Here is a 22,587-nt window from a genome sequence, read left to right as displayed (position 1 = left end):
CAGGTTCCAGACTCTAAATTTAACTTAGTAGAGGGCCGGACAAACCTGTGCTCCGGGAACCCGACACTGTGGTCCGGCGCCAGACCCTCGGGCTGTGCTGGGTCGGCCTCGGGCAGCAACTGGGAGTGGCGCCCAGGTGGGCGTGTGCTTCCACCTGTCCCGGCCCGTTTCTCACGAAGTCAGGCTTGGACAGCGCAGGCTCGCGTTAGAGCTGAGATAAGGGAGAGACGGAGAGAGGGCCGCGGGACCTCCGAGGCCGCTGGCCAAGGCGGGGTATTGAGGGGGCTCAGAGCGGGAACGCAAGGCACTGGCCCGCGCTTAGATCCCCTTGACCTGTGCTACTCCGCCAGCTGTCCAGACGCACCCTCCTCTAGCGTTTCTCAGCCTGGAGCACTCGGCTCTAGCCTCTGCCAGCCGGCGTCAGCCCCGTCCTTCCTCTTACAGCGGCCGCTCGGACGCCCGCTCTGGCCGAGCACTGTCGGGTCCGGCAACTTCTCCAGCGCCGCCCGACTTCGGTGAGCTGGAGGCGCGCATGGCGGCGGTGGGGCCGCGGACGGGCCCAGGCGCCGGGGCCGAGGCGCTGGCGCTGGCAGCAGAGCTGCAAGGAGAGGCGACCTGCTCCATCTGCTTGGAGCTCTTCCGCGAGCCAGTGTCCGTCGAGTGCGGCCACAGCTTCTGCCGCGCCTGCATCGCGCGCTGCTGGGAGCGCCCGGGGACGAGGGCCACCGCCGTGTCCCACACGCTGTCCTTCTCGCTGCCCTGCCCGCAGTGTCGCGAGCCCGCGCGCCCCAGCCAGCTGCGGCCCAACCGGCAGCTGGCCGCGGTGGCCACACTGCTGCGGCGTTTCAGCCTGCCAGCCGGCGCGCCAGGAGAACACGGGCCTCCGGAGGTGGTGGCGGCCGGGTGCGCGCAGCACGGCGAACCGCTCAAGCTCTACTGCCAGGACGACGGACGGGCCATTTGCGTGGTGTGCGACCGCGCCCGCGAGCACCGCGCTCACGCCGTGTTGCCGCTGGACGAGGCGGTTCAGGAGGCTAAGGTGAGCGTCGTCCCCACCCATGCGGGTTCTCGGGACCTCCAGTCCCGGTTCTACATTCCCGCGCACGCAGGAAGGCCCAGGTGAGCCCCTGCTTTTTTTTGTCCTATCCCATGCTGCCTGGCCGGAGAAAGCAATGGCACCCCACTCCAGTACTCTTGCCTGGAAAATCCCATGGACGGAGGAGCCTGGTAGGCTGCAAGTCCATGGGGTCGCTAAGAGTCGGACGCGACTTCACTTTCACTTTTCATATTCATGTATCGGAGAAGGAAATGGCAACCCAACTCCAGTGTTCTTGCCTGGAGAATCCCAGGAACGGGGGAGCCTGGTGAGCTGCCGTCTATGGGGTCGCACAGAGTCGGACACAACTGAAGCGACTTAGTAGCGGCAGCAGCATGCTGCCTGGCATTAGCTTCGGGACTCAACGCGGCTCTCCCTCTGTCACCAGCCTCCCACACCCCTCGCCATTTCCTTTGGGGCCCATGCTGGACCAACTGCACAATAGCCCCACAGATTTGGCGATTTTCTGTCGGTCCCTGGCTTCTAGTAGTGCCTCCCTTACCGCCCCCCTCTCCCCCCAACATCTGCTACTGCTACTATCAACCCTTACCACGGGCATAGCTCTGTTTAATGTTCTCTAACCTCTTGTGGCCAAGTGAGACGACCTTCCCAGGAGGTCGGGCTAAGGGGGTGAGTGGATCCAGGGTTGAGAAGAGTGCCAAGCGCCACCTGGGATTCTGGGTGCCTGCCGCCTCCCTTTCCTGCCAACTTGCTGGGGCGTGCACTAGGAGGCCTGCGGCACAGTCCCCGGTCGTTCTTTGCTCTTACTCTGCTCCAGCCCTCTTACCCAGGTGCCTTTCTGATGGTGGTGAGGAGAGCAGAAAATAGGACTAGGCAGACTGGGCGGCTGGAGCGCTTGCATTTCAGCCTACATTGTGCACAGATGGTCTTGAGGCCCAGAGACCCTGAGGTCTTTGGAATCAGCTCGCAGTTGCCCTGTACCCTTAAGTGCAGCCTGTGTAGGCTGCAAACATCCCAACCTCCAGAGGTGGCTTTGATCCTCCTCCGCTTCAGTGAACAGGGCCTTCCCTTTCTTCCGGGTGGTTTCAGGAAGCCCCACGTGGGGGTTTCAGAATCTTCTCCCCACAATGTCTTCCTTCTCACCCTCCTTCAGGAGCTCCTGGAGTCCAGGCTGAAGGTCTTGAAGAAGGATTTGGAGGACTATGAGGCCTTTCGTTCCACAGAAGAGAAGGAGAGCAAGGAGCTCCTGGTGAGAATGGCAACCCCCAGGTTGGCTCCCCCTTCCCCAACCCCGTGCCCCAGGCTGACAAAAGAGGGCCCCCTACCACCCTGGCTGGGTGTGTTTGGCTTTGAAGTGTGTGACTGTGGAACAGAGGTAGATTTTAGAAATATCAGTACAGTTCAGTTCAGTTGCTCAGTCATGTCAGACTCTTTACGACCCTATGGACTGCAGCACACCAGGCCTCCCTGTCCATCTCCATTGAACACTCAGGGCTGATCTCCTTTAGGATGGACTGGTTGGATTTCCTTGCAGTCCGAGGGACTCTTAAGAATCTTCTCCAACACCACAGTTTAAAAGCATCAGTTCACTGGCTCTCAGCTTTCTTTATAGTCCAACTCTCACATCCATACATGACTACTGGAAAAACCATAGTCTTGACTAGACGGACCTTTGTTGGCAAAGTAATCAATTCAGTTCAGTTGTTCAGTCGTGTCTGACTCCTTGCAACCCCATGAACCGAAGGATGCCAGGCCTCCCTGTCCATCACCAACTCCCGGAGTTCACCCAAACTCATCTCCATTGAGTCAGGGATGCCATCCAACAAGCTCATCCTCTGTCATCCCCTTCTCCTCCTGCCCTTGATCTTTCCCAGCGTCAGGGTCTTTTCAAATGAGTCAGCTCTTTGCATCAGGTGGCCAAAGGATTGGAGTTTCAGCTTCAGTATCACTCCATCCAATGAACACTCAGGGCTGATCCCTTTTGACTGGTTGGATCTCCTTGCAGTCCAAGGGACTCTCAAGAGTCTTCTCCAATACCACAGTTCAAAAACATCAATTCTTCAGCGCTCAGTTTTCTTTATAGTCCAACTCTCACATCCATACATGACCGCTGGAAAAACCATAGCCTTGACTAGATGGACCTTTCTGACAAAGTAATGTCTCTGCTTTTTAATATGCTGTCTAGGTTGGTCATAACTTTCCTTCCAAGGAGTAAGCGTCTTTTAATTTCATGGCTGCAATCACCATCTGCACTGATTTTGGAGCCCCCCAAAATAGTCAGTCACTCTTTCTGCTGTTTCCCCATCTATTTGCCATGAAGTGATGGGACCAGATGCCATGATCTTAGTTTTCTGAATGTTGAGCTTTAAGCCAACTTTTTCACTCTCCTCTTTCACTTTCATCAAGAGGCTCTTTAGTTCTTCTTCACTTTCTGCCATAAGGGTGGTGTCATCTGCATATCTGAGGTTATTGATATTTCTCTCAGCAATCTTGATTCCAGCTTGTGCTTCATCCAGTCCAGTGTTTCTCATGATGTACTCTGCATATAAGTTAAATAAGCAGGGTGACAATATACAGACTTGACATACTCCTTTTCCTATTTGGAACCAGTCTTTTGTTCCATGTCCAGTTCTAACTGTTGCTTCCTGACCTGCACACAGGTTTCTCAGGAGTCAGGTCAGGTTGTCTGGTATTCCCATCTCTTGAAGAATTTTCAACAGTTCGTTGTGATCCACACAGTCAAAGGCTTTGGCATAATTCATAAAGCAGAAACAGATGTTTTTCTGGAACTCTCTTGCTTTTTCGATGAGCCAGCAGATGTTGGAAATTTGATCTCTGGTTCCTCTGCCTTTTCTAAAACCAGCTTGAACATCTGGAAGTACACAGTTCATGTATTGTTGAAGCCTGGCTTGGAGAATTTTGAGCATTACTTTACTAGCGTGTGAGATGAGTGCAATTGTGCAGTAGTTTGAGCATTCTTTGGCACTGCCTTTCTTTGGGATTGGCATGAAAGCTGACCTTTTCCAGTCCTGTGGCCACTGCTGAGTTTTCCAAATTTGCTGGCATATTGACTGCAGCATTTTCACAGCATCATCTTTTAAGATTTGAAGTACCTCAACTGGAATTCCATCACCTCCACTAGCTTTGCTCATAGTGATGCTTCCTAACGCCCACTTGACTTCACATTCCAGGATGTCTGGCTCTAGGTGACTGATCACACTATCATGATTATCTGGGTTGTGAAGATCTTTTTTGTACAGTTCTTCTGCGTATTCTTGCCACCTCTTCTTAATATCTTCTGCTTCTGTTAGGTCCATACCATTTCTGTCCTTTATTGTGTCCATCTTTGCATGAAATGTTCCCTTGGTATCTCTAATTTTCTTGAAGAGATCTCTAGTCTTTCCCATTCTATTGTTTTCCTCTATTTCTTTGCACTAATCACTGCAGCAGGCTTTTTTTTATCTCTCCTTGCTATTCTTTGGAACTCTGCATTCAAATGGGTATATCTTTCCTTTTCTCCTTTGCTTTTCACTTCTCTTCTTTTCACAGCTATTTGTAAGGCCTCCTCAGACAGCCATTTTACTTTTTTGCATTTCTTTTTCTTGGAAATATAATGGTATGCATATCATATGGTGTGACCATATAATTTATTATATAACCAGAGCTTTTGAGAGTAAAAGGGACAGCTAAAATAATTATTTTTGAACATCTGGCTTAAACTGGAACTGTCCCAGTGAATCAGGAAGTACAGTCCCCCTAATATGACATAACACCTCAGTTAGGGTCTGTGGAGCATATTGTAATTGAATACATTAATATTCCTGTAGAGAAACATGTGAACAGAAAATAAGTAGCCTTCTGTCAGTCTTAGGGCATGTTTTACCACCAAAGGAGTTATGAAAAAACTTTTTTTCATTTTTAGAGTTTTTTAGATTTTTGAAATTGAGGCTAGGAGAGAGGGGGTTGGGGGTGGAGGAGGGGATGGCAGAGCTGTTCCCCACCCAGCAGAGGGCAGAGGGTTTGGGGACTTGGGTTTCCAGCAGCTGACTGTGCCAGCACCCCTGTGCCCAGAGCTTGGGGTAGTATTTTGTCTTCCTTGAAGTGAAACAGGAAAGTGAAATGGGGTTCATTTTGTTTAAGGTGGGCAAATGTGGGTCACTGTTATTTTCTATCTCGAAAATTCAGTTCCTGCTTGTTAGCACAGAACTCTCAAGTTGTGAAGTTGGAAAATGCAGGTAGAGGAATCTGAGGACCCCTCTAACCTTAAAGGGAGGAGAGGTTGGGTGAAAGGGGGGCATGTGTACAGATGACCCAGTGTTCTTTCCTGATCCTGAACTGCATCGGGCACACTTGTATCTTGTGCACACCTCAGGCCTTCTCTTCTGAACATTCACTTCCCTCCATAAGGAAGAACTCACCCCTCCACACCTCCACCCTCTCTGCTGGAAAAAGGAATAAACATGTGGCTCTTTGGCCATTGCTGTACATCTATGACCAGAGGGCTTTCTCCAGCTTGGGGAGCTTCATGGTATCTGATCCTACATCCCATGGCCTTGCTTAGACTTTCTACTCTGTCCTACACCCACCCAGCCAACCCCTCTCTGGCCCATACATCCTTGATAACTGCGAAATACCTGCTTAATGAAACAATTATTGCTGCCATGAGAACAAAGAGAAAGAACATTTTTATTTGAAAATGCTCTTACTATTTAGAGAAGTGGTTCTCAACTGATGGCAATTTTGGGCCCCAGGGAACATTTGGCAATGCCTGGAGATATTTTCGGTTGCCAACACTGGGGCAGAGGTGCTACTGGTGTTTACTGGTAGAGGCCAGGGGACTGCTTAAACATCTTGCAAAGCACAGGACAAAGCCCTCCACAACAAATGCTATGGGAGGAAAGAGTAGCTAGAAGAGCAGCTACTAGCCTCAAATGAGCTATCTAGCCTCAAATGTCAATAGCGCCCAGGCTGGAAACCCTGATTTAGAGTATTTTGGCAAATATTGTTACACTTGTGTTATTTCCACTTGTGTTATTGTGTAAGAAGCTTGGACTTTGAGGTCAGACTCCCTGGATTAGAATCCTGACTTCCCACTTCCTAGTAATTCACCTTTCTGTCTTCGTCTCCCTATTTGTAAATTGGGATGAGAGTAAATCCATGCCAGTGGGCGGTTGTCACCACTGAGGGAGCTGACATCTGTAAAGTGCCCCGTGTTGCTGCTGCTTGTTTACCAACATCCTGAAGACTAGGCAGCAGTGACCTGAACCCTGGGTCGCCTGACTTCAGAACTCACTTACAGTCTGCTCTTCTAGCTACTCTTTCCTCCCATAGCATTTTCAGGGAAAAAGACATTTGAGCTTGTCCTGGAGGGATGGGACTCTTCTCGCTGGCCACGAGAGGCCCCACTTGTGATATCACACAGAGTCCCTCCCCTGTGTTTGTGTAAAGAATCAAGAGGATCAGGGGCGAGAGTCTGGGTCTGGAAACACAGGGGAGAAAATCCCGTGAATAGTAATAATGGAAAGAATAGAATATAAAGCTTGCACACAGCATATTCTCACTTAGGTCTTGTGGATATGCTGTTACCTCTGATCGCTGGCATTGATTTCACTTTCTTCTTTCTTTGCTGTTGTGTTCAGTCGCTAAGTCCTGTCCAACTCTTTTCGACCCCATGGACTGCAGCACAGCAGGCTTCCTTCACCATCTGCTGGAGTCTGCCCAAACTTATGTCCATTGAGTCAGTGATGCTATATAACTATCTCATCCTCTGCCACCCCTTTCTCCTTTTGCCTTCAATTTTCCATTGAGTTGGCTCTTCACATCAGGTGGCCGAAGTATTGGAATTTCAGTTTCAGCATCAATCCTTCCAATGAATATTCAGGATTAATTTCTTTTAGGATTGACAGGTTTTATCTCCTTGCAGTCCAAGGAACTCAAGAATCTTCTCCATCACCACAATTCAAAAGCATCAATTCTTCAGTGCTTAGCCTTCTTTATGGTTCAACTTTCACATCCATACACGACTACTGGAAAAACCATAGCTTTTACTAAACGGCTATCACTTTGTCAGCAAAGTGATGTCTTTGCTTTTTACTACACTGTCTAGGTTTGTCATAGCTTTCCTTCCAAGGAGCAAATGTCTTTTAATTTTATGGCTGCAGTTACCATCTGCAGTGATTTTGGAGCCCAAGAAAATAAAATCTGGTTTCCACTTTTCCCCCCTCTATTTGCCATGAAGTGATGGGACCGGATGTCATGATCTTCGTTTTTTGAAAGTTGAGTTTCAAGCCAGCTTTTTCACTCTCCTCTTGCACCCTCATCAACAGGCTCTTTAGATCCTCTTCATTTTCTGCCATTAGAGTGGTATCAACTGCATATCTGAGTTTGATATTTTCTCAGTAGTCTTGATTTTAGCTTGTGATTCATCCAGCCCAGCGTTTCGGCTAATGTACTCTGCATAGAAGTTAAATAAGCAGGGTGACAATATACAGCCTTGACGTACTCCTTTCCCAATTTGGAACCAGCCCGTTGTTCCACGTATGGTTCTAACTGTTGATTCGTGACCTGTATACAGGTTTCTCTTGCGGCAGGTAAGGTGGTCTGGTATTCCCATCTCTTTAAGAATTTTCCATAGTTTGTTGTGATCCACACAATATTCAGCCTGGCAGCAACAGAACCAATGTGGAGGCCTGATACAACATCATCCTTGAAGGAAACCAGTTACTTGGTAGCAGATGGATTGCCTTGGACCTCTTCCACCCTGGAAGGGACAGTATTTTATCTTGGCTGAAACTGACACGTATTCTGAGTAAGAACTATCTTTTCTGCCTGTGGAGCCTCAGTCAGCACTACTAAGGGCTTAAAAACTGATTCATCAACATGCGTTATGATCCTAAAGTGACTTGGGTGTCTGATTAAAGAGGGAATTTAAATATCGGAAGTTCTTTGAGGGACTTCCCTGGCAGGTCTGGTGTTTAGAACTCCATGCTTCCACTACAAAGGCATGGGTTCAATGCCTATTCAGGGGACTAAGATCCCATATGCCATGTGGCCAAAAACACAAAAAAACAAAACCAAAAAAAAGCTGTGAAAGTAGAGTTATTTAAAATTTACTTCCAGTTTTGCAATTTTGATATTCTATTAGTACATGTTTTAACACTGAATATGCTTCTTTAAATATGAGACCTGACACTGTTTCTCCATACCTTACTTCAGCCTTGCAGCCTAACAACGACTTAGGGTACTATGTTGGCTTGTCTGTCTGACAGCCAGTGACATCGTTGGTTCACTTTAAGTTTCTATGTCTTAAAACGAATTTTCACCGGCACCCCCAGCTCCACAAAGGTTTTGCTTCAAAGTCACACCTTAAAGTTGCCTTGTAAATCATCTATTAAATCATTGCCAAAAATGTTGAACTTAATAGAAGTGAGGAGAGTTCGACAGCATTATGTTTGAGATCTCACTGTGTGCTATAAAAGGTGCTTTCCAACTCTACAACTTTAATGTTTTCCAACTTTCCAACTCTAGTAACTTGAAACCATAATGTGTTTGCATTTCCACAGAATAAAGATCATAAATTTGGCAACACACACAGAATAGTGGGTTGGCTACTGCAAAGTTGCTACAAGGGTAGGGGCTTGCACAGTTTTATCAGACAGGTTGCTAAACAAACATTGAGGAGGCCATTCCTTATAGGATGGTTTAAGATAATATTTCTGGGAGAGCTGTAACTGTAATTAGGTCTCAGTTTGGTGACATGGGGCTTAGCATAAGTGACTCCACTTGGAGCCTGTTGTCTTGTTTTTAACACAAAATAAATGTGTTTGGGGACCTCAGCTTATCTTTACAGTGACTACAGAAGGCACTGATTTATCCCTTCCACTTTTCAAATGAGGAAACTGCAGCCCTGGGTGGTTCTGGAGTGAGTCTGAAGTTGTCTTAGGTTGATGGGAGAGCCCAGGTCTAAAGTGACACATGGGTACAGCTGTGACAGGGGAAGGGAAAGCACATGTTGAGGCTACTGCATGCTCGGAACTGTGAAACTTAAACACTAGAGTGTGTGCACTGTGGGTATGTGTACATGACTCTCTGACCCCCTAGCACTGAGGGAGACGGAACCCTGTCCTAGGAGATGGCTCAGAGGCTCCCATCCAAGTGGGATGGGATCGATGACCCATCGATGACCACATCCCCTGCCTTCTTCAACTTCACTTCTCCTGAGACAGAAGCAGATGGCAGCTGAGCAAGAGAAGGTAGGGGCGGAGTTCCAGGCTCTGCGGGCCTTCCTGGTGGAGCAGGAGGGTCGGCTCCTAGGCCGCCTGGAGGAGCTGTCCCGGGAGGTGACACAGAAGCAGAATGAGAACCTGGCCCAGCTTGGGGATGAGATTGCCCAGCTCTCCAAGCTCAGCAGTCAGATCCAGGAGACAATGTGCAAGCCTGATCTTGACTTTCTCCAGGTGAGTCTGGCTTGGCCAGGGGTATGAGTCATTAATTTTAAGGCAGGAGGCTTGAATTTATCCCTCCCACTTTGCAAATAAGGAAACAGCAGCGAGAACAGAATTAGTTTAGTAGAATCACACAACCTGGAGCCAAAGGGTATTAAAGAGAAGAGCCCTGATTTTCCTGGGGTTAGCAGTCTAAAAGGATGTGATTAAAATTTTTCTTGACCATGATCCACAATAATATATCTTACAGTGCATTCTATTATATACATATGTGTGAAAAAAGTCTCAGATAATAACACCTGTATTACATGTGATGCACTTTGATGTTTTCTATTCTGTCATATGTCCTTCTAAAATAAATAGTCACAATCCACTAATTAAACTTCACAAGTCACAAATGGACAAATGGATCAAGAGAGGTCATTTAAGGGAATTCCCTGGTGGTCCAGTGGTCAGGACCCTTGTGCTTTCACACAGATCAGGGAAATAAGAGCCCACAAGCCATGCAGCCAAAAAAAAAAAAAAGGTCATTTAAAAGGCTCTGGTCTAAGAATTTTTTCACCTTGTTTTATGGACATGACCGAGCGACTAACACTTTATGTCCCTGGATATGTTCCAATGTTTCCTGGTTTAAAGTCTATGGGAACTTGAACAGAATTTATATCTTGCTGTTGTGTGAAAATTGTATAAATCTTAATTATGTTGGATTGGTTCACAGTGCTTTTCAGATCTACTATATCCTTCTACTTGTCTGTCTCTTCATTTTATTAATTTTTAAGAGTCTGATATTGAAACTTCAACTAAAAATCTTATCTACTTAAAAAATAATTGTGATATATAGTGGAACTGTATGTAACTTTGTTCTATATTTTCCAAGTCTCTGGTAAATGTGTTATCATACTTTCATAATTTAAAAAATAAAAAAGAAGAAAAATAATATATATGGGGGAAAAAGCACTGATCTGAGTGACGAGTTGTTGCATAGGGGCTGTCAGTTGTCTTAAAAGTGTTAGTCACTCAGTGACGCCCACCTCTTTGCAATCCCATGGACTATAGCCAGCCAGGCTCTTCTATATAGGCAAGAATATTAGAGTGGGTTACCTTTTCCTTCTCCAGGGGATCTTCGCTACCCAGGGATCGAACCCAGGTCTCTGGCATTTTAGGCAGATTCTTTACCATCTGAGCCACTAGAGAAGCCCCATCAGTTTTCTTAGGCGATGTTAAAAGCAGAAGCAATGCTGAGTCCTGGCACTTGTCTCTAGTGACGATTCTGTAATGATGGGAGCAATTGCAGAGGGGTGGGCAGGGTTGAGGGGTCTACCTTGTTGATGAGACACGCAGTGGTCTGCCATATGAGGAAGCTGTTGCCACATGGGGCCCATGCAACCAGTGTGTGTGTGGGGTCATACATCTCCGTATTGCTTATTCCTCTGGAATCAGGGCAAGGGACCAGTTTTATTTTCTCAAAGGTGAATGCTGATTTGGTTTTCCCTTACTTTTCCTTCCAGGAATTCAAAAACACACTAAGCAGGTGAGTGGACCTAACAATACCTGGGGCCTCTCTAAGCTGGCTCTTCTCTTCTACTGTGCTTCCTCTTGTCATTCCCCATCCTGACTTCTCACCTCCTGTTCCCCTCACCAACTTACCTGAGTACTTTCTGAGGCAAACTTCTGCTGCCTGGCCATGGGTATTCAGCACAGGGTCAGGCTCTTCTTTTCACCTTTCTTTACCCAGAGGACCTCACTATTCTAACTGTCAAGCCCAGTGGGAGTGGGACAGTGGTTGTGGGCCTTCTTCAGGGTCCTTGTCCTGCAGGTGCAGCAATGTGCCTGCCCCCAAGCCAACCACAGTCTCTTCTGAGATGAAGAATAAAGTCTGGAATGCTTCCCTCAAGACCTTTGTCTTAAAGGGGCTGCTCAAGAAGTTCAAAGGTAGGGGCCTGTGTGTGGGGCTGGGCCTTGCAGTCCTGGTGTTGGTGGTTTAGGGTCCTAAGGATGTGCCTTTCCAGAAGCTGTGTGATAAAACAGGAACTAGTGTGTCTCTCAAAGGCAGATTGGTTCGGGCAGTTAGTGGTGGCTAATTTATTTAGAACCCCCACCCCTACCCCAGGACACAAAGCTTCAACTGAAGACAGATGGAGTCGAGGGTCATTAGGGGCAGAAAGAAGGATGAGGAAGGAGAGCTCAACTCAGAATGGCTCCAGACAAAAGAAGGGGAAGTGGAAGAGGTAGAGTTAGACTACTGTCCCCTTTCTACCTTTGTGCTTGGCCCAGTACCTGCCTGTCCTCTCTGGGTTATCTGGGGAGTGAGTGAGTCAGTGGGGCTTAAAAGTCAAGAGATGGTGTCACTGTCATTGCCAGATAGAAACTGTCCATGTCATTCATGTTTCTTTTCTTCAGAGGATCTTCGGGGAGAGCTGGAGAAAGAGGAAAAAGGTATGATGGTTGTTGTGACAGTGAGTACCTGTCATTTGGCCATGTGGAGATACAGTGGCTGTCTCTCTGGGCTCTGTGCGTGGTTGGTTCCTTCTGCCCATCTACCTAAGCAACTCTGCCATCAGCTGTCTTTTCTCCCTCATCCTTATAATTATGATTCCTTCAGGTCACAGTGGGGCCCATAGACCTATAAAGCTATAGGTCATTCCAGAGCAGGAGTGCCCTGCACCTTGGGGTATTTAAATCTAGAAGGGCTTGTCAGTCACCTGGACAAATCTCTCTTCCCTGTTCCCACTCCCAGACAGATGAAGACCTCTTCTGGGGACAGGGGTTGTGTGCTGGGTCAGGGGTCAGACTGAAAACAGGAAGGGAAACGGTTATTACTCTTGCAGAGTTCTGGGATGAGTGGGATCTAACCCCAGTGGGCTGGGAAAGTGGGGAGGGGAAGGCACATATTCCTGATGCTGATGACTAAGCTAAGTCATATCTTCAGTCTAATGCTGTCCCAACTGAGCTGTTCCGGCCCCCTATCTAAGTCATATCTTACCTAGTAAACCAACTGAGTCAGACTATGTCCTCCTCTGCTCAGGACTCTGTGACAGCCCAGCCTCTCCCTCTCACTCAGTAAGGGTTGGAATCCTTGCACTGGTCTTCAGGTCTCATGAAATCTAGCCTCACAGCATACTCTTCCCCTGGTTCACTCTGTGCAGCCACACATGCGCTTGCTGCTCCTGGAATGCGCCAGGAGCACACAGCTACCTCAAGGCCTTTGCACTGTACTGGCTGTGCCAGGGCCTGGAACACCCTTCCCCCAGACAGCCACCTATCTGGCTTTCTCATCTCCTGATGTCTGTGCTCATATGCACATTTTCAATAAGGCCTCCCTGGCCCGTCTAGTTGAAATTACAGCCTGCTCTCCTGATCCCTTTATCATTTATTGTCTCTCCTCCTCCGCATAGAAAGGAAGCTGTGGGAGGGCAGGGATATTCCTCTGTGGGATTCACAGGGCCTAGAACAGACCTGGAACATAGTAGTACTTACAGCAAGTGTGTGTATTTTAACTTTTCATTATGGAAGGTTTCAAACATACACTAAAGTAGAGAGAAGAGCATAACAAGTATTATGTACTCATCATATACCTTCAGCAATTATCATCTTATGACTAGTATTTTTCATAAACATCCCCACCCACTTCTTGCCACTGGATTATTTTGAAGCAAATCACAGATAACTGTGATTTCATATATATCTCAGTATGCTGTCTCTAAAGAGACATACTTTAAGAAAAGCATAAAGAGAAAACCATTGTTATAAATAAAAAATTAATGATTCTTTCCAGTATCTAGTGTCCAAAATTCCCCAAGTGTCTTTTTGCTATAAAATACAGTTTAATAATACATGTATGTTTTAAGTAAAATTTTACCTAGTATCACAAAGGTAATAGCAAAGAAAACTTTATGGACAAACTTTTCCATAAATTATGATACAAGCCTTTTAAACTGGATTTATCAATTTGTTTGAATTGAGATCCAAATCAAGCCCATAAACTGCAGTTGTGTGATTTCAACATATACTTATTTGAGGGGACAGTGGGGCGAGGGGAGCTGTGCAAGGAGCCTGCATGGGAAGTCTTCTCCCTGTCTCCCCACCCCGCCTACCCCCCTCCCTCCGCAGTGGAGCTGACCTTAGACCCCGACACGGCCAACCCCCGCCTCATCCTCTCTCTGGATCTTAAGAGCGTGCGCCTTGGACAACAAGCCCAGGACCTGCCCAGCCACCCGCGCCGCTTCGACACCAACACACGAGTTCTGGCTTCCTGCGGTTTCTCCTCTGGGAGGCACCACTGGGAAGTGGAAGTGGGCTCCAAGGACGGCTGGGCCTTCGGCGTGGCCCGTGAGAGCGTGCGCCGCAAGGGTCTCACGCCCTTCACCCCGGAGGAAGGCGTCTGGGCGCTGCAGCTCAACAACGGGCAGTACTGGGCGGTGACCAGCCCTGAACGGACGCCCCTCAGCTGTGGGCACCTGTCCCGCGTGCGGGTCGCCCTGGACCTGGAGGTGGGGGCTGTGTCCTTCTACGCTGCGGAGGACATGCGCCACATCTATACGTTCCGCGTCAATTTCCAAGAGCGCGTGTTCCCTCTTTTCTCTGTCTGCTCCACCGGCACCTACTTGCGAATCTGGCCTTGAGAGTCATTGCCGGCCTCCCAGAGGGAGTAAACCAGTCAAGGGTGAACTCCTCCCAGTCCTGGCTGCCCATGGGAAGGGTTGTTGCCCTCGGATGGAACCTCCTGGACACTTTGGGTCTATCTTTCTGACTGTTGCCCCAAGCTACCTTAGAGGGGCTTCTGCAGACCACAACATCAAAGACATGAGATTGGGCTACCGGGGAAAAGGGCTCTAAGGCTAATTGAGCAGGGGAATATATGGCCTTGGACTCTCCCTCCTGTCTCTTGCCTGTTGTCCCGGTGAGGATTTGGCCTGAACTGTAAGGAGGTGGAGGTGGATGAGGAGAGGAGCCCAGCTCCACCAGAGGTGCTTCCTATCACTACCCCAGTTCAGCAGGACCTCTAGTTCCGTGGAACAAAACCAAGCTCTGACTGTGCAAAGGGGCAGCTTCATGATCCCTTCTGCTTTGCCGTCTTGTCAGCTGCCAGCTTTGCCTTCAGAAACCTGGATCTGGCTAGCTTGACAAAGTCGTCTACTCAGGGAGGAGCATGGTATTTCCAGCCCGAAGGAGAGTCTAGGCCAGAACTGGGAAGAGACTTTTGATATGTACAATAGGAACAGCCCAGGACAACAGCCTTTTGGCATTGCTGTCACTCAACAGCTTAGCCTGATAAGAGTATATGTACATCCTTGGCCACAATGACAGACCCACATTCTCACATTTGCCTAAACCCTTTCCAAGTGCCAAAGTACAGTCTCCCTTGGGTAAGGAGACCAAAGATTATGGAATTTTGAAACTCAAGGCAGCACTTAAAATTTTACAGAAGCAACTAACTCCAGCATGGAAATGTGCAGGGCACAGGCATATCCCTGACAGACAGTTCCAGGAGCTTCTCAAATGTATGCCAACGGCAAAAGACCCTGGTTTCAAGGTCTGCTCAGTCTGTACCCTGGTCTATGTTAGTCCCTTGGCTAATTGTTCCCCAGATTCTGTATTCTGTGTTTCTGGGAGAGTGGAGGTGGGCTGTTCACTGCTTAGTATGCTCCTGGAAAGGGGGATGGAAATACAGACTGTGAGCTCATTTATATGGTGCCTTGGCTAATTCTTAACTCCCCCAGTTTGAATGCAAGAGCAGTTGTGAGCAAAGTTTCTGCCAGACTGGGTGGGCATGTGTGTTTATGTGTGTGAGGAACATCTGTATGTGTGTATATGTCTTAGATCTCAGGAATGGGGTGCAGGGCCATGTGAATTTTATAGAGGGCATTTATAAGTATGCATATAGGGTTTAGGTATGAACAGACCTAGGTCAGTATGGTCACACCCTATTATTGATTTGTTGTTGTAAAATATTAATATTAGCCACCCCATATTTAGGTGAAGGTCAAAGGTTTCCTTCCCCCATTACCTAACTACCTAGCTAGATGAAAGCCAGTCTCAGACCTCATTCTGTCCTGCACATATTGTTGGCATGCAGGGACAGTGACAATTAAATAGTCTGACTTACAAGCATCTTGAAGTTTCCATGCTCTGTCCCTGAGATGTTTCAAGCACACTTTGTGGACAAGGGGCTGTAAGAGAGATGTTTTGTTCAGGCCAGCATGACACTGTTCTGGAGAAGGAAATGGCAACCCACTCCAGTGTTCTTGCCTGGAGAATCCCAGGGACAGCGGAGCCTGGTGGGCTGCCATCTATGGGGTCATACAGAGTCGGACATGACTGAAGTGACTTAGCAGGAGCAGCAGCAGAGGTAGACCCAGTGAACATAACACCTAGCAATCAGAATCCAGTGTCCTATAGGCTAGGGACAGGATCATTTAAGAGTTCAGCCTACAGCAGCATCCCAAAGGGTAAATCCTATGTTGTTTCGCTCTAGAACACTGTACCCAATCCATGTATTTGAATACACTGATTTCTACAAGGAAAATCCATTTCTAACATTCATTTACTAATTAAATTGCCTAATGTTATCATCAAGCCCTCATGTATGGCTGTATGGCTTGTATGGCTTTTTGATTGAGTGTTACAATTACCCTTTCTATCCTCTAATAACTGTGCTGAAGTACTGCAACACATTATAGATCACAAAAGGTAGGGTGACTGGTAGAGGTGCCTGTAGGATCAGGTCTGGGCACTGCAGATCTGGCTGTCTGTGTGTAAATGTGAATATGACTATCTGTCTGTCAGAGTTTGTAGAATAAATAGATAGATATATACATATCCATAGACGTAACAACAGTACGTAACAATCACATGTGGTTGGTAAGAGAGATGTTCTCTCTTGGTCTCCAGGGTGGTGCAGTGACGTAGGATGTCACAATGCTGGTGTGAGTATGCCTGTATATACATTTTCCTCTTCCATCCTTTGACCATTGTAAGCTCTCTGAGGTGTCTGGGCCTCTGAGAGCAATGACTGGCCTAATTTGGTTTCCTTCTGACACCAGCTGTTCATTGGTCCTGGATCCTTGAGAGCTACTTTGATATAAGAACCCACATCCTTGACACCAGACCCTCACACTAGTCCTCAGCATCCAGACAGGAGGGCATCTAGGAAACTTCCTTGGGCCTGGCTACCTAGTGATCAAAGTCATCTGGCCTTGAAGGCACCAAAGAACAGATTGGGCCATCAGACCAAGTTCCACCAACTGCAGACACACTTTCTGACCATTTCCGGGCTAGGGTTCCTGTCCCTTACCTGGGCTTTCAACCTCTGCCCTTTGCTCCGTGGGTCCCTTGGGGGGCCATGAAGGACCCAACTCCCCCAAAATCCAAGACAGGCCTCTAACGGTTGCTTTTTCCTAATTTGCTTTAAGTTGCCATAGATATGAGAACCCACATCCTTGACACCAGACCCTCACACTGGTCCTCAGCATCCAGACGGGAAGGCACCTAGGAAACTTCCTTGGGCCTGGCTACCCAGTGATCTGGGTCTCCTGTCCTGATGCAGTCATTAACACACTGACCACCTGATTTTCCCGCCATTCTCTACCAATCTCTCCCTCCTGATCATCTCTTCTACCAGGCTAGCTGGATTCCTCTCAGGACAGGCATATTGTCACCATTCCTTTAGCCTTCCCCTCAGGGCCTCGGCCTTGAACCCTATTCTCATACACAATTACTAGTGGACCTCTCTACTCAAGTCTTGCCCCTGATTCCCAGGCCAGGAGGAAGACCCCGGGCCCTCCAACAATTCCGCCCACTGGTGGCCCCACCCCCTACCGCAGCGCGCCCCGCCCTCACCCGATCTTTCCTAGCTTCCGCCCACCCACGTGGTCCCCTCTACGCTGGACTTTCTCCCAGGATTTGCGGCTCAGTCTGTGACACTGACAATTACTGATGTTGCAGACTCAGCTGCAGCAGCCGGACGGGGCGGTCACTGGCTGAGGGGCGTGGGCCCCGCCTTTCGGCGTAGCTCTTCTGTCTGCGGCTGCGCGATGATCATAGCGGTATCAACTGCTCGTGCGCAGAGTGCAGATTCGCAGTTGGCTCCATAGCTCAGGGGTTAGAGCACTGGTCTTGTAAACCAGGGGTCGCGAGTTCAAATCTCGCTGGGGCCTATATAAGTTTTTTTTTTTTCCACCACCACTCTCTCTCTGGAGAGGGGAAGATGCGCTTGCCAACACGACTTTCCGCCATACTGAAAGCCTAGACTTAAATTAAGCAGATCTGAGTGTTTTTGACCCTCAAGTGGCCGCCACTTATCGCTCCTTCCAACCCTCCTGTAGCCTTATCTCTTTAAGAACTAGACCCACTGCTCCCTTGGACTTGCGATCGCAGATTCCGCTGGCTCAGCGACCCTTCTCCCCAGCGACCCTTCCCTCGCTTCCTTCTGCACTTCGTCTTGGCAAGTTCATAGCGAGTCTTTTTGTTCCCCTCCCGTCACTCCACTCGGGCCAGAGGCTTTGCCGTGTTCTCTAATTCGGTCTCCTTCCTTGCTTGGGGAGCACTTGTGAACGCCCACACCCACCTCCGTACTCTGGGAATCTATAATTTTAGTTGAGAGTAGGGCTGTGTTTAAGACCCCGCGTCGTCTGCTCTTGGTCCCCGCGATCTGGCTTCTTCAATGAGGTGGCTTTCCGGTAGGGTAGTCACTTGGGGGTTGAAGAATCCCAGGAGTTCGGACCGCACAAATGCCCCATCTTGCCAGCGTGGGGCAGGTGTATTCCGCTCTTGACGCAAAGCGTGATTCTTTGGATGAGATCTGCCTTGTGTGAGGGAGAGAAGCGGGTCTCTCCTCTGTCACGCGCCCCACCCATCTCATTTACCCTTCCTGGGCGTCTACCCAGGTTCCCGCGAGCAGTTTTCTCTTCTCTGGTTATCCGGCCCGGGCTCTATTTTTCCAAAACTGATCCAAGCTAGACCTTACGTTGATTGGCGACTCATTCCGGGCTTTTCTGAGGGTCCTAACCCGCCGGATGGCGCGGCGGGATTAATCACGTCTCTGCCTCTGCCAAGACCCCCACCCCCTGCCATGGGTCATGCCTGCGAAGGCCACGGCGGGCAGGCACCCAAGACCTCCAGCGGGCCTGGTTCTGCCCATTGGGCAGGGCCCCCATTGTTCACTTAGGATTTAGGCTTATTTTGTGCACTTGATTTCCATTCACGGCATTAATAAATCAATCAGACAGGTCATCATGAATTACTGCTCTTGGTTTGTTAAAAGGAAAACCAAAAGTTTTTTTGACAGTCTAGCCCTCATCGTCCCCGACTCTCTTCAGGGACGCTCAGGCTTTCCCGGCTTCTGTGCCCCGCCTCCCGTTCTCCAGACTTGCGCCTTATTTGGGCTCCACTGGGAAAAGAGGAGTCCCCACAGTGGAAGGGTGCCCCTGTCTGCTGCCCGAGAAACCTTAGCAATGAGGCGCTCGTTGAGATTCCAGGGGATCTGAGGGGCCAAGAGATACCGAGAATTGATGCTGAGTGAACTATCTACAGCTGAGACGGCGGACGTGGATATCGTCGAACTGGGATAGGTCGGGCGTGAGAGAGTCCGAGATGCACAGAACAGTTTCAACGTGCCAGAAAGAAAAGTTGGTTTTCCCAGTGGGTAAACGAGTCCACATAGCATCATACCAAGGAATTCTTGAGCGGGGGGCAGGCTGTTTTGTCTACAGGTTACAGTTTTCGCCTCTGACGCGAGAGGTCCCAGGTTCAGACCCCAACGACCCCTTTTCTTCTTTTCCTTTGTCTCTTTCTTTCTAAAAATTTCTCATGTGGACAGTTTTGGTCCTGGACGGGTAATGGGCATTACCAAGTGTTCGGGGATCGGAAAGAAGTACGGGTAGAAGAAAGAGTGGGTGAGGCGTTTCAGAGCCCATGGTTCCCGGTGAGAGACTGGGGGTAGAGCCTCCCGCGGGTGTTTACATTGATCGGGTCGTGGAACATCCTTTCCCACCACAGAACTGTATATTCACTGATCCCACCAGTTTTCCTAAAAATCAATAGTGTCACAAAGATGACCAAGCTCAGACGTTTCTGTATTGTAGTAGTTATTACCTTCATCTAACAGGTGAAAGGTCTCCAGTTTGAAACTGAGGGGAAACAAAGTTGGTAGCATCCTGAGGGTTTTTTTTTTTTTTTCCCTACTATTGGAAATTTATTACTTTGAGGTAAATTTGGTCCTAGTCCAGGACGTCCCAGTCCAAGACATCCCATCATCACCTTTACCTGATTACAGAGGTGTACACTTTTCCAGGGAAGAGAAATTTAACATTTACACCTCTGGATTCTCATACTCAAGAGGCATTAATCCATTCAAGTGGTGTTAACCCACCCCACTTTCAGTTTGAGACTTTGCACTCACTGAGTTGGGTTATTTTGCTTGTTTTCAGTCACTCAGTCGCGTCCAACTCTTTGTGTCGCCATGGACTGCAGCATACCAGGCTTCCCTGTCCTTCACCATCTCCTGGAGCTTGCTCAAACTCATGTCCATTGAGTCAGGGATGCCATCCAACCATTTCATCCTTTGTCATCCCCTTCTCTTCCTGCCTTCAATCTTTCCCAGCATCAAGGTCTTTTCCAATGAGTCAACTCTTCGCATCAGATGGCTGAAGTATTGGAGCTTCAACTTGAGCATCTGTTTTTCCAATGAATACTTAGGGTTGATTTCCTTTAGGATAAACTGGTTGGATCTCCTTGCAGTCCAAGGGACTCTCAAAGTCTTCTCCAACACCACAGTTCAAAAGCATCAATTCTTCTGCATTCAGCCTTCTCTATGGTCCAACTCTCACATCCATACATGACTACTGGAAAAATCATAGCTTTGACTAGATGGACCTTTGTCAGCAAAGTAATATCTCTGCTTTTTAATATGCTGTCTAGATTTGTCATACCTTTTCTTCCAAGGAGCAAGCATCTTTTAATTTCGTGGCTACAGTCACCTTCTGCAGTGATTTTGGAGCCTAAGAAAATAAAATCTGTCACTTTATTTTCTCCTTTCTGTTTGCCATGAAGTGATGGGACTGGATGCCATGATCTTCCTTTTTTGAATGTTGAGTTTTAAGCCAGCTTTTCCACTCTCCTCTTTAACTTTCATCAGGAGGCTCTTTAGTTCTTCTTTGATTTCTGCCCTTAGGGTGGTGTCATCTGCGTATCTGAGAGTGTTGATATTTCTCCCAGCAATCTTAATTCCAGCTTGTGCTTCATCCAGTCCAGCATTTTGCATGATGTACTCTGCATATAAGTTAAATAAGCAGGATGACAGTATACAGCCTTGTCTACCCCTTTCCCAATTTTGAACCAGTCTGTTGTTCCAGCTGTTGCTTCTTGACCTGCATACAGTTTTCCAAGGAGGTAGGTAAGGAGGTTTGGTATTACCATTTCTTTAAGAATTTTTCATAGCTTGTTGTGATCCACACAGTCAAAGGCTTTAACATAGTCAATGAGGCAGAAGTAGATGTTTTTCTGGAATTCTCTTGCTTTTTCTATGATCCAAGGGGTATTTCGCTGAAAGCTGGCAAACGGAGTCTCATCCTCAGAATAAAGGGAAGGTCGCGATTGAGCGACCAATATGCATAATCTTTTTTTGTGAAGGACTGAGGGGGCGGGGGAAAAAGGTTATTATCAATGAGCTGGCAGCGGTGGGATTCGAACCCACGCCCCCGAAGAGACTGGAGCCTTAATCCAGCGCCTTAGACCGCTCGGCCACGCTACCGCACTGCGGTATGGGTTTTTTGGTATTGTTTTTCAATTTAGATAACGTCACCAGGCTCCTGAGGGAAATCATGTGTTCCGGTTCCTCTACAGGTCGGAGCGACCAACCACACCCCAACTAGCAGAATTAGACTGGCCAGAGTCACGGGGCGGAATCCGCACCCTGCGCTCCTCTGACAAAAGATGAGTCGTGAAGGCCAGACCACCGCACACAATGGTTTTGGGAAGAACACTCAAGTCACTCCGGCATTTCACTTTTGGCAAGTGGGCGTGGAAGTAGGGGAAGACTTCTACACTATCACTTGTTTTATTTTTATATTTTAACTGTGAACTTGTTGTTTTTATAAATTAAAAACAAACAAACAGAAAGGAACCCTGCACTACTTCTCCCGGTTCTTTTTTGTTTACCCAATAACATTTTTTGGTAATAACACAGACACATTCAGAAGTGGTTCATTGACGATCGCGCGGCCACCATCTCAGAAGCCTCCATCCTTGCAGTTTTGTTGCCTGATGTTTCCACCCTTGAAACAAATGTTCCACGTGGAGGTATAGTGCCTTGACAAAACAAGCTTGAATGCACACTGTTTGGAGACCTCCCCGCCTCCCCACCCCTCACCAATCATAAAAACACATTTCTTAAAAAATAGTAAATCCCAGAAAAATGTATAGAAAAAAAATCCCCTCACAAGCCCCAAACTCAGAGATAACCATCAATATTTGGTGAACTAATCTCCAGTTTGATTTTCTGTTGATTTTCACCTGCACCAGTGGAGAAGGAGGTGACAGAGGATGAGACGGTTGGATGGCATCACCGACTCTACCGACATGCGCTTAAGCAAACTCCAGGAGATAGTGTAGGACAGGGAAGCCTGGCATGCTACAGTCCATGGGGTCGCAAAGAGTCCGACAGGACTTAGAGACTGAACAACAGTGAGGCTATGTCTTTACTTGTGATCATGCTACAGATATAGATTTGAATTAAGCTTTTTTAAAAAATTATCTATCTCCAGGCCAGTGCATAACTTATGACAAGCTTAATTAGAGGAGACAGGGAGACTTCAGATACTGAGGTAGATTTCTGGGCAGGTTTAAAATCTTTAAGGGTTGACAGACATGAGTGTTCAGGAAGTCTCTTTTAGATGTACGGCTTTCCTTTCACTTGACAATTTTCACTTAACAGTTCTTACATTATGAAGTTGAAATAGTCTTTTACCTGTAGAGTAAATGAAAAACAGAGAGCGAGAGAAATAAACAATTTCTCTAGAGTACAAAAATGTTAGAAATAGTTTGTTTTCCTTTCACAAACATCTTAATGTATAAAATTTGAAACTTCAT

The 22,587-nt window shown here is 47.8% G+C and overlaps 1 protein-coding gene and 2 non-coding genes across 6 annotated transcripts; 2 read left to right on the top strand and 1 right to left on the bottom strand.

The window, feature by feature from the left end:
* Nucleotides 1-234: 234 nt before the first annotated feature.
* Nucleotides 235-16,052, top strand: TRIM7 (tripartite motif containing 7). Of its 4 annotated transcripts, XM_061151115.1 has the most exons (7): nucleotides 235-1,039; nucleotides 2,211-2,306; nucleotides 9,283-9,513; nucleotides 11,010-11,032; nucleotides 11,318-11,433; nucleotides 11,902-11,937; nucleotides 13,612-16,052. In XM_061151115.1, the coding sequence occupies exons 1-7, from the start codon at nucleotides 533-535 to the stop codon at nucleotides 14,121-14,123; spliced, it is 1,521 nt and encodes a 506-aa protein (XP_061007098.1). In that variant the 5' UTR covers nucleotides 235-532; the 3' UTR covers nucleotides 14,124-16,052. The 4 variants fall into 4 exon arrangements, with proteins under 4 accessions (XP_061007098.1, XP_061007100.1, XP_061007101.1 ...); XM_061151117.1 differs by lacking the exon at nucleotides 9,283-9,513; XM_061151118.1 differs by lacking the exon at nucleotides 11,318-11,433 and having other exon boundaries at nucleotides 13,612-13,812.
* Nucleotides 16,053-17,584: 1,532 nt separating this feature from the next.
* TRNAT-UGU (transfer RNA threonine (anticodon UGU)) lies at nucleotides 17,585-17,657 on the top strand. The gene has a single exon. It is a non-coding gene; the product is annotated as a tRNA-Thr (tRNA).
* A 3,511-nt stretch (nucleotides 17,658-21,168) lies between these two features.
* On the bottom strand, nucleotides 21,169-21,250 carry TRNAL-AAG (transfer RNA leucine (anticodon AAG)). The gene has a single exon. It is a non-coding gene; the product is annotated as a tRNA-Leu (tRNA).
* Nucleotides 21,251-22,587: the final 1,337 nt, after the last annotated feature.

The sequence above is a fragment of the Dama dama genome, chromosome 9 (assembly GCF_033118175.1).
Source record: "Dama dama isolate Ldn47 chromosome 9, ASM3311817v1, whole genome shotgun sequence".
NCBI lineage: Eukaryota > Metazoa > Chordata > Mammalia > Artiodactyla > Cervidae > Dama > Dama dama.
The sequence above is the reverse complement of the archived record's forward strand: the minus strand, read 5'-3'. Positions and strand labels throughout refer to the sequence as shown.

What these genes read in the sequence shown, in the direction of transcription:
- TRIM7 (XM_061151115.1), top strand. Translation starts at nt 533, where the DNA reads ATGGCGGCGGTGGGGCCGCGGACGGGCCCAGGCGCCGGGGCCGAGGCG. An exon ending in AGGAGAGCAAGGAGCTCCTG is followed by an intron (nt 2,307 to 9,282) that starts GTGAGAATGGCA and finishes CTCCTGAGACAG; the next exon opens with AAGCAGATGGCAGCTGAGCA. An exon ending in TTCAAAAACACACTAAGCAG is followed by an intron (nt 11,033 to 11,317) that starts GTGAGTGGACCT and finishes CTTGTCCTGCAG; the next exon opens with GTGCAGCAATGTGCCTGCCC.